The sequence below is a fragment of the Vigna radiata genome, chromosome 6, assembly GCF_000741045.1.
Source record: "Vigna radiata var. radiata cultivar VC1973A chromosome 6, Vradiata_ver6, whole genome shotgun sequence".
NCBI lineage: Eukaryota > Viridiplantae > Streptophyta > Magnoliopsida > Fabales > Fabaceae > Vigna > Vigna radiata.
The window spans coordinates 16255208-16267237 of record NC_028356.1 but is presented as its reverse complement, the minus strand read 5'-3'; the positions used below and the strand labels follow the sequence as shown (position 1 = coordinate 16267237).

The 12030-nt window shown below is 34.1% G+C and overlaps 1 protein-coding gene across 1 annotated transcript; it reads left to right on the top strand.

The window, feature by feature from the left end:
- Nucleotides 1–620: 620 nt before the first annotated feature.
- Nucleotides 621–2097, top strand: LOC106764190. The gene is made up of 2 exons (XM_014648430.2): nt 621–927; nt 1177–2097. The coding sequence occupies exons 1-2, from the start codon at nt 703–705 to the stop codon at nt 1618–1620; spliced, it is 669 nt and encodes a 222-aa protein (XP_014503916.1). The 5' UTR covers nt 621–702; the 3' UTR covers nt 1621–2097.
- The last annotated feature ends 9933 nt before the right edge of the window (nt 2098–12030 follow it).

Here is a 12030-nt window from a genome sequence, read left to right as displayed (position 1 = left end):
AAAATGATAGATATTGATTAGGTGGTAAAAAATATCATTATTTTTCTTAGCTTCAAATCTTAACTTAACGTTATTATTTCAAAAATATTTTATCTTTAATCCTAGAAATAATTTCCATTAAGTGTATGACACGGTATTCTTTATAAAATATACTTCTTTGTAGCATGAAATTAAAAATATTAAATGAATAGTTAAATTATTTTTAATACATGGAAGAGGAGTATTAAAGTGTAGCTTTAATGCATTGATGGATATTTTGCTTTTGACTAAGTAAGAATTGGTTAAAGCTTGAGAAGTGCTAATATGATGAAATTAAGTTTTAAATATAATAGGCGTGGAGTTACGTGTCAGGGTTCTTTAAAGGTGAAATGAAGATTCATTTATTATATGATCTTGAGCCCAAGTCTTCACAAGGGTACTTTGGAAGCAGGAAAGTGCATGAACCTATTTTTGCTACGCAAGAATGAGGTATAGTAGTAAAACCGAACTCGTAGAGTTTTGATCTATAATAAATAACTTGTTACTTAAGTTGTGAAACTGTGTACTATGAAAGGTTAGCCAACTTGGAAAGCATGTCACAGTTCGCACGTACATAGGTAAAGACCACCAATTTTGACACTTCTACCTTTAAGTTCTGCCACCTACTATATAACCACCTCAACCCCTTACACATTTCGCTCACTCTTCATTATTCAAGTTACTATGGTCTCCTTTCACAAAGCGTTGTCTGAGACCCCCATAACAGAAGTTCCTGCAGAATTTGAATCTCCACCAAGAAAGAGAAAGTGCCAAGAAGAGACCCTCACTGAAGAATTCTTCAAGATTCACCCAACTGATGCAGAGAAACGAAAATCCATCTTTGGTATAGAGCTTCACCTCGAGACACCATTACCTTCGCATAAATTGCGACAATACCTCACTATTCAGGTATACTATATACATAAATATTGATATTATATATGTGTGTGTGTGTGTGTTAAACTTTATACAAAGCTTTCTACTGGGGTGTTTCTTCTGAAGATTAATTTCTACTGATGAATCTGCACACAAACATCTTGATCAAGCTTTTAAATTTATGTTTAAGGATATCGTTATCTAATGCTTGTTACAAAGCTTTCTAGAGCTTTGTCTACTTATTTTGGTTGAAACGAGTTAATCTGAAGTATTGTGATGCAGTCAGGGCAGATACACTTGAACAACGCAGGGATGGGTATGATGAAGACACCAGATTTGGAGAGAAACTCTGATCCTAAAGCATCATCACTTGGTCAAATGAGCCTGGACCTGGAGCTGTCACTGAAGAAAAAAGAAGAAAGCTATGACATAAATGAGAAGAACTGTGGTTCGACCAGGGGCACTTTTGGTGAGCATGATCTGCTGATTGAATCAAGCAAGTGTGATAAAATGGATGATTCAGGTGCTTTAAGTCGACCTCCATCGTGGCTCTCATCAGACGGAGATCAGAAGGAGATGATTGCAACGGTTTGTATGAGGTGTCACATGTTGATAATGCTGTGCAAGTCATCCCCTACTTGTCCAAACTGCAAATTCATGCACCCACCGGATCAGAACCCTTCCAAATTCCTCAAGAGGAAGAAGGTGGAGCCTCTCTCATGCTAATTACTTGAGAAAGTACAAATAAGTGTTTGGTTGAAAAATTCTGAAATATATGTAGAAATCATGGCCAAGTTGTATCTTTTAATTACCCCTTGAATATATGGTCCAGGTTTCTTTATAGTTTGTCTAGCTGTGTTAAAAACAAGGTGGTATTTAACGTACCTACCTACGTAGTGGTGGCTTAACTGTTAGCTAGGATGAGTATGGGAGATTGAAAAGAACTAACCTACTGAATCATAACCGTATCTATGTACATACAAGAGTATCCTTGATCATCCAAAATTTATGTAAGATGTTGGTATATATATAATAGTAGATTTTAGGTAGGTTCTTCTAGGATTTCCAATTAAGCAAGACCATTTTCTCTTAAGGGCTCTTACAGCTTTCACAACACCATGGTTTGGTTCTTCAAGTTGTAACAAAATGTTTCTATGTATTGGCATTTTCTTCTCAAGTATAACGAGAACAGAGCTTTTAATATGTTGCATGGGAAACTGTGCTTTTATTATGTGCTAGATTATGTAACTATTTCCATTGATTTCATGACAGTTCATGTGATTGAAAAAATTAGATACTGAATCTGAAGGGTTTCTCTTTTTTTATTTTTTTCTTTTCACTGCTTTGACCTTAGAGAGAAGGATGGCTATTTCATTGAAGCTCACGTATATAACTAACATTATCGATTAAGATGATTTCTTATTCTTTTTTGTTCCATATGTGTGCGATGAATTGAAAGAATTGAAGTAAATTGAATACCATGAAGAAATGACGATATACATCTCACAATAATGAGATATCCTGCAAGAAAAAAAGTTATCTGCCAATTTGTTGAGAAAATGCTCGTGTAAAGTATTTTATCTCAAGAATTATATAATAACTTATCTGTTGGTAAGTTTCTTTCTTTTCTTGTTAGAAATTAAAAATGTAATAAAAAAATTCTCAATTGCTATATCCTTATTTTAATGACTACTATAAGATACTACATGAAATAAAGATATTTATGTTTAATGCAAGAATATTTGTTTTAGAAAACGTAGTAAACAAAAATATTTTAGTTTAATACAATAATTTTTTGCATTTAGTAAATAATTTTATTTCATGTACTCTATTAACCTACCAAGGGCAACTAAGATCCTAAAAGGTTCTTCTGACTAGAAAATGTTGTAGACATTGTGGTCACTCCTTTAATCTAAGATTAGATATAAAATTCTAATAGTACTAAGACGATCACTTCATGGAAAATGGAGAAAAGGCTAAAATTAATGAGGGCAAATGAATATCTGAAAATATAGCAATGGCATTAATTTGCTTACGTCGGTTATAGTACATTTTCCATTCTCATTAAATGCATATTGGGCGTTAATGTGTAGCGTCATGCTCATCTACGTTTCTTTTGCTCCATAAATTCAAGATAGTGAAGCTAATAAATAGTAGTTAATATTTACACATTCCACATTAAATAACCTAATTTAATAATCCACTTTATATGTCACATTTAGGAACTAGAGATAACGGCGAGTAAATATGCACGTGGAAGGTCAAGAGGAGTAGGTCTATCTTCTTCTATTTTATTTTTTTCTTCATCTTCTTATGTTTTCTGTCTTTAGTTCTTTCTCTCTATATTTTACTCTTTTTCTAATATCTGTAATTACCTAAATTAATTTTTCATGTACAACAAACAGATTCCACTAATAGATGAATTTAAAGTAAGTTTTCTTTCTTTTACCAGTTTTTGGTTATCAGTGAGAGTTTTAAAGTTGTAGGTCATACTAATTGAAAATTTTATTGAATTAACTAGTTCACTTTTTTTTGTACTTTGGTTGATTTTGATAATATTTTATTAGGTTTCAATAAATTTTGTATTTTTAATTTGGTTTTGTTATTACTTACAACCCAAATAACTATTTGGTAAGAAAATTTATTTTGAATTATAAATGAACTTAACTAGAATTTTGAAATGACTTTTGAATGTTATAGATATTAGAGTCGTTAACTTTGTGTCTAGATATGTTGGATTGGTTTTACTTAAGAAAATATTATGAAAAATATCGTTTATAGAAATTGTGTGATAATAAAATTGAAATCTATAAGATGTGTAAGGAGATTTGGAATAATGAATAGGGCTTAGGAGAACTTTTAGATTTGAGATTATTTGTTATCTCGTATAACTAAAAATACCAAAAGCAAAAACAAGACAGAAAATTAACATGGCTTTGATACTAGATGATACAATTTGGAAGCTAAAAAGAACCAATCTTCCAACATTGTTGCTCTAGCGGTACACTTTTAGGTTATTAATCCTTGCTCTCTATACATGATGATTTACAAGATGAAGAGGAAAGTAAGCTCGCCGGTAACTGGAAATGCAATATACCCGTTGCGGAGGAAACACATGCACATTGTGGAGAAAGTGCATGCTTGTATAGTGCACTGTAGTGCAGTTGTTGCTGGTCAGTGCAACATTTATTTGTTAATGAGAGCAAGATATATCCTAAAATAGACATGAGAGGATGGGTTTACTATGTTTTCTGTGCGTAGGATTATCTATTTGGTTGAATATTTTGCAATTTATTTATATGTTTAATATTATGGTCATATTTTAGTTCGGTAGTTGTTTATATCCAATTAAGAAAGAAAAGAATCTGTAACAAGTGGTCAGAGTCTCAAGAAAGAATGAAGTCGACTTTCTATCTTAATAATGAAATTTTAGAATTAAATTCGAAATATATTTTAGAAGATTATTTTTATATTGTTATATCATTTTATGTTTGATATTATCACAAACGTTCTTCTTTACCTGTATGAAATCTACGTATGTCTAACATCTAACTTTGACCAATATGGAAGATCAAAGAATATTGATTTCTTCTTATAAGGAATCGTTACAGAAGACTTCTTGGACGTTTTCCCAAATACATGATGTACTTTATTAACTTTTTCAAGAACTTCAAGTGCAGTAAGCGGAATGGATGCATTGTCTTTCTCTTGTTGTCCACTGAATGTTTTTCTTAACCTTCGATATGGATTATTAGATTATAAAAATTGCCGATGACACATATACACTGTCTTCCTTGCATGTTTTAATTGATGAGTTGTAGTGTTTTCTTCGCATATAGGACATGCTTTATGACCCTTTACATTATACCCCGACAAATTACCATAAGTTGGGAAGTCATTAATGGTGCAAAATAACATGGCATGCATCATGAAAGTTTCTGAAGCAAAGACATCAAATATTTCAACCCCATCAACCCACAACAACTTCAAGTCTTCAACTAGTGGCCTGAGATAAACATTTATGTCATTTCCAGACTGTTTTGGACCAGATATCAACATTGACAACATCATGTACTTTCTTTTCATGCACAATCCAGGAAATAAGTTGTAAATTATCAGTATAACGGGCCAACAACTGTGATTGGTACTTAAATTACCAAATAGGTTATTCCATCAATAGTTAAGCCAAACCTAAGATTTCTACATTCTTGACCAAATTGGTAGATCAATATTTTTCCATTGTTTTGAATCAGCTGGATGACGAAGCAGCCCGTCAATTTTTCTCTCATCTGCATGCCATCTAAGGTTTTTAGCATCTTTGGGATTCACGAACAAAAGCCTATGTCTGGCCACACGTAGAAGGTACCAAACTACTTTCAAAGTAGAACCATTCTTTTTTGTGTGACCACTATCTTTACTGTTGTTTTTTTACTTGTATCATGATAACCCACATTTTGGACACTTTGTCAAAACTTCATACTCATTCCTATATAATAGGCAATCATTCGGACATGCATGTATCCGTTTATACTCCATATCCATCGGACAAAAAATTTTTTTTGCATCATAATTACGAGTAGGAAATGTATTTCCATCTGGCAGCATTTCATTCAACAACGACAACAATTTTGTAAAACTCTTATCAGTCCATCCATTCTCACATTTAAATTCATGAGCCTTAACACCGTTCACAACCGTGTGAACTTAGTTGAACTAGCATACAAAGGAGTCTTTACATCAAGGGACATCGTTTCATACACATGCGCTTGGGCAAAAGCTTCTATGCCAACATCGCGGATCATGTTCTCTAAGTTGTCTTCTTCTGGTCGATCTTCGATATCCATGGTGGAATCTTATACATTTTCAGCTGGAGAGACAGTTGGAAAGTCTATTAATTTGTTGTGTCATATCATTGTTGTATAACTTCGTACGAAACCATCACAGATAAGATGTTCCCTAATATCAGTTGCGTTCAACTTCCTCCCATTCAAATAGTTCACACAAGGACATCTAAACTTGACTTCATTATCACTTGTACTCGCATTACGTTGCACAAACTCTATAAATTCTTCTACCTCTCTCTCGTACTCAGTGCTGATGCATGGTAAATTAATCCACCCTCGATCCATAAGCATATTTATTGAAATTGTGTAAACAATTTCAATAATCTTGAATGATCACTTCGATCATTTTTGTATTCAAGGTGTGACCCTATCCCATTCAAGAAGATTCGTTTTTGTTTAGTTTATTAAACATATAAATTTTAAACAACATATCTAAAATTTCACGAAATATTGCCAGTATTTCGCACTGGTCTTCAAGTTACACGAAATGAAAGTGATTATAAATCACAATCAAATATGCACCCGAAGATCAATACAAAATACAATTCAAATTTTCATGAAATTTAAGACATGTATATTAAAATTTATATGTATTAATAAACTATGAAAAAGTTATTACTCTTCTTAAATTGTCCAACCGGACAATTCAAGAGTCAATACTTGTAAATTATTATTATCATTTCATCTCTATTCATTTGTAAAAAGTACATTTGTTAAAAAAATCTGGAGATAGTAAATAAGTTTTGTATTGAATCTCAAACGGGAAACTAAGACTAATTCACAACAATAATATATACTCAAGAAAACAAATAATTACATATGCAACATGCAATATATTCAAGCAAACAAATAATTAAATGTCCATATTAAAAGAAAACTTTTAAGAATATATGAACCTGGGAGAGTGAAAGCCGGTCAACAATGAAGAATGTCCGCGTTTTAGAAGCTATAAAACCCCACCACAAAAATACAATATCTACACAAAAACAAACAACACATTAGTTTGTCTCATGATTTCTAACCTTAAAGTTTATTTCATCACCAAATCAACCAATTTAATAAAAACAATTAAAAATTGTATTCCCTAATTTTTATATTCCTAATAGTATATCCCCAATTTCTAAATCAACTCATCTACTCTATCAAATCATTTTCATTATCAATAAATTTAATAAAAACAATTGAAAATTTTATTCCACTAACTTCTATATCTCTAATTCACAAAAATACAACAATTATCATTATTAAGCAATTTAATACAAACACAATTCATTCAACATTGTACAAAACCTAAGCTAATTCAAAATAAATATACAAAAACCAACTAATTTACTATCAAATACAGACATTTTTAAAAATGGAGAGGGTTGAATAACTTACCACGCACCAAGAAGAAGGTGCCAAACAGTGGTGACAATGCAGAGAGGTGGTGGAGGAAGCTTGCAAGTGGTGACTATGCAAAGAGGCCGAGACGGCGGCGGTCAATGGTGCACCGGCGATGGAGTAGGAAGCAAAGGCACCAAACGGAGGAATAAACGTCATGGAGGAAACAACCAAAGCAGTTGGCGGTGGTAACCACACGGAGAGGACAAGACGAGGACGGTAAACGGCGGTCACCGACAAAGGAAGCAAACGTGATGAACAGGGAAGAAGTTCGCGCAGGGGTTTTTCTTATGCATGGAGAAAAAGATGAACAGGGAAGAGTAGTTCTATTGCGCGATTTCTAAAATTTAAATAGGCTACTGCCTCGGTTCTCCACTTAACCGAGACAATAACCCCCTTACTACCTCGGCCAAAGTTGCAACCGAGGCATAAACCCTTGAGAAAATTAAAAAAAAAAAATCTGTAAATAACTATATGCCTCGGTTATCTTTAGAACCGAAGCATAAACACCATATTTCCTCGGTTGGAGGACAACCGATGTCATAGAGCCCGTTATAGAACAATGGTTGTTAGTACATACAATGTTCCAAATTCAATTTGTCAACCTCTAATGCCTCGGTTGGTTCTTAGAACCGAGGCAATATCCCTATATCAAAAAAGGTGGCAGGTGAAACCTCTCATTTGCAGGTTTGTAGCAGGGTTTTTTGCCCCGGTTGTTCTCAGGACTGAGGCAGTATATAGCGCGTTCTAATCCCTTTTTTATACTAGTGTCATGATATCGTTAGTCAAGTAAACTCTTCTTTAGCTTTTGTATCTTTTTAGACAAATAACGTTTAGCTTGCTTAAGCTTTCTGTTATATTAAGTCTTTTAATATGTTTTGTCAAAGACATTGTCTTGACCTATTTTGTTTTCAAGAGAAGCTAAATACCTATTCTAGGTATTATAAGCATTAAGCGTTTAACTCAATCTCTCTTGGACGCTTCAGGGAGAACATCATTTAGCCATGCGCATGGGTGTTCTAGCCTAGATGTTTTTCTATTTCCTAAGACCTAAGTGTTTTCCTATGTTTTTCTATTTTTGGAGAATATGGTTCTAGGTTCTGTTTGTTTGGGGTTTAGGCTTTAAGTCTTGTGTTTTCACCCTAAATTATTTTTTGACTATCAACCCGTTTTAGTGTTATTTGATTAAATTTCAAAACATGAGAGTTTTTGGGCATATAGACTATTTTGTTTTTAACAATCTCCTCTTTTTTATGTTTAACAAATATAGATTTAAACAATGTAGTCATTCTTAGTTCAAATTTTAGTTTTAAGTTTTGTGTGTTTTACATTTTTCTATTTTTATCTTTTGCATGCTATATAAATTTAATCAATAGATAAAAAAGGTAAATAAACAAATGGAACAAATAATGTAAATAAACAAAAACCACAAGTTTTTATTATAACAACAGATTAAATGAATGTAAACATGAACTCCTAAGAGGAATTTTAAGAATTTGGAGAAAACTCCCCTTGATTATATACTATCCTAACTTTATCATGCAGACTATCTTGATATTTATGCCTAATTCTGACTCTATTATGATGTCATGCAGTGTCATGCAATAATTCTTAGAGTTAACATTTTAAACTAGTATTATGATGTATATCATATCATGTTGGATTAATGTTATGATCCTATCTCCCCTTATTTGATAAATCATCAAAAAGGGTTTGTCGGAGAAACAACAAAATCACACATGCAATTAAAAGAATAATGGTCTACGTATGTAGGGCATGGAGTTAGGCCATCATACAATTGTGCAATCATCAGGTATCTTGCAATCAACAAATTATGATGTATAGTTGGTAGATATTCAAATAAAGTAGATAATCAATAGATAATAAATCAAATAGTTAATTATGTTCTATGCAAAAGTTTTGAATGGGAGAACTAGTGGTTATGACTCGAGGTTTGAGGTTTTCGGGAACAGTAGGAGGAGGATGAACTATGAAGTGTTGAAGAAAAAGTTGTATTTGGGATGACAAAGCATCAAATCTTATTTCAACCTTTGCATCTTGTTCGACAAAATTTGTCTTGACTACAATTAACATTTCTTCCATGATTGGTTATGATGTGAGTGTCTTGGAGACTGTTGATTCAGGTTGGTTTCCTTCTTACACATCTTTCTCAATGGTCACTTCTTCTTCCGTTGGTGATATGCGGGTAGTTGATTCAAGCATCTTGTTCTTTTCGGCTTGCCTCTTCATCAATTTGTCAACATTTCTACGTATGACTTCAGGTGTAGCATTCTTCAATCTGACTATCAATTTGTCAAATAGTGGTGTTCTAGGTAAACTAGGTAGAAGCCACTACCCAATGTCATATGGATCCCTTAAGAAGGCTGCATTACTGTCGTCAAAGTGATAAATACGATTGGGCTGTAGAAGACATGCTCCCTTGGTTTCTAGTTCATCACTTTCATGTATGAATGAAAATAGGCTCGTAGAGGCATGATTAATTTGAGACTCGTCAATTGAATTAAATATAGTTTGCTTGCATTACAGATAAGCCTCTGACTTGCTATTGTGAATATGGATGTCTTTGCCTAGGTTCTCTCAGGATTTATCAGTGAAGGTTTTGTGGGAGCTAGTCTTGTGCCCTTGAGAATCCTGATCTTCTTCATTTTCAGAGGTCTTTCAATAATTGGAGGTAATCTAGGTGCAATGGAATTTGGCATGACCAATACCTTTTTCAGATGCTTGTTTCTGTATTCATTGGCTTGTAGTAGGGTTAGAGCCATGTTACGATAAAATTCTTCTGGAAGACCACCCTTCACTTTCCACGGATAGACTGTAGTGAACTTGGATAGATGTGGAAAGAGCTTGAATTGATCGAGGTCTTAAGTCAATACGTCCAGGTAGTGATTGCTTAATTTCCACTCTTATCTTTTCATCATTTGAGGATTTTTGCCGTCGAGTAGATTGCGACTCATACCAGATGAATGCCATAACCCCCATGGGTATGCGATATGGTGATGACCATTTGAGGTTTGGTTATATTTCTCTTATTATAGAGGGTGTAGGAAGAGCAACTAAGGAGTCTGGTGGAAGGCTCAAATATTCGGGTGAGGGTATGTAGTGATATGATGATTAATAAGGAGTGGTCTCATAGGGTATCTCAATGGTGTGTCTCAAGACTGGTTCGAAGATAGGTAGAATTCTATTGCTGTCAAGTGAGGATTGAACTTCATAATCTTTGTTTGAGGAATGTTTAAAAGTGAATAGTTGAAGGGTTGATGTGGTGTAGGCTGGAAATTTGGGGGATAGAATGATGATATTTTTAGGGAGAGCTTTGGGGTTGAGTTAGGTGCCAGGGGAGGTTAAGGTGTGACTTGTTCATAAGAAGTTTGAATTTTCATAGATTTATCTACACCTGGTTGACATTCAGGTACTCTAGAAATGAATGGTTCAGGGGAGCTTTTAGGTCACTCAGCGCGAATTTCTTTTGTCTCGCGCTTAGGCGTCACCACTGAGTGTCAAGTTCTTCTGCCTCGCACTTGAGCGCTACCGCTGAGTGCCAGTTTCTCCTGTCTCGCGTTTGAGCGCTACTGTTGAGCGCCATTTAAGTGTCGCACATACCACTGGGTGCCCTTTTGGGGCATTGAGCGCCAACGACGTGGGCTTGGGCCTGTTTTCTACTAATTTTTATGAACTATATAAGGATTTGGACGACCCAAAGAGGGAATCTTTTGACAGAAAGAGGCGCAGAAACACTCCATTCACCCCTCGGAGGCGAATTTTGGATGCAGAAGCTCCAATCTTCAACTTTTAAGGTTTTATCTTTCATTCTTTTCATTATTTCATCTAGTTTCACCATGTCTATGGTGAACTAAAGTTCTATTGTTGTTGGGGAAACGATGTAATCCTTTGAAACTCTCATGTATTGAATTGATTTATATCATATATGCTTTACGTCTTTAAATGTTAGGATTTTTCTTCTATACTCTATGCTTGCATTGTTTAACTCATTCAATCACATTATTGATTTTGTCGATATGGACACATACTGGAAAATCTAGAATTGGGGAAATTCTTACTATTACCTCGACATAAGAATATGAGGGTTGGTTGCATATACACTCTTGAGCTTCAGAATTAATTATTAGGGATTCAAAGGATTGTATGAACTCGTAATTAAGGATAAGCTTTCTTCACCGAGACATCGGAAACCCCAACAACATAATCATCTCATATTTTATCAACCATTCAATTGTGCATTCTTTTAGTCAATTGATCAAACACTTGCATTCATGTTTATTTTCTGCATTTTAAACCTAATAATTTTGTTTCCAAGTCTTAATTAATCAACAAATCATATGACTGTTTAGGTCGTGAGTCTCTAGGGAAAACGATACTAGGTCTTACCAATTATATTACTTGATACGATTCGATACATTTGTCGGAGTCTTAACAAGTTTTTGGCGCCGTTGTCGGGGACTTGTGGATTAACTATTCTATTTGTGTGATTATTGATTAACTTTGACTTATTTTTTTTATTTTTGTTTTTGTTTTGTGCTAACAATTGCTTTCTAGGGTTTTGTTTTCTTGTGTATGCAGGATACAATTTGTAATAGGATCAAGAAAAACTTTGAACCTCTTCTTGAAGGGCTAGACGGAAGTAGAAGAAGGAGGAGGATCCGAACATCTAGAGAATTATTCCCTCCTCCGAAGATACTTTTACAACCCTCGCCACATGTATCTGACCAGAGTGCTGAAGAGATGGTTGGAGAGAATAATGGCAGATACACTTTAGCGGATTACACCACCGTTGTTGGCCCTTGATAAGCTGTCGTTGAAGCTATCAAATTAATACTACTTTTCAAGGCAACTTCAGTATTGCCTAGTAGTATTCAAGAAAGTAGATAGG

Coding starts and splice junctions, on each gene's coding strand:
- LOC106764190 (XM_014648430.2), top strand. CDS start 703: ATGGTCTCCTTTCACAAAGCGTTGTCTGAGACCCCCATAACAGAAGTT. Junction 928..1,176: donor GACAATACCTCACTATTCAG/GTATACTATATA, acceptor ATTGTGATGCAG/TCAGGGCAGATACACTTGAA.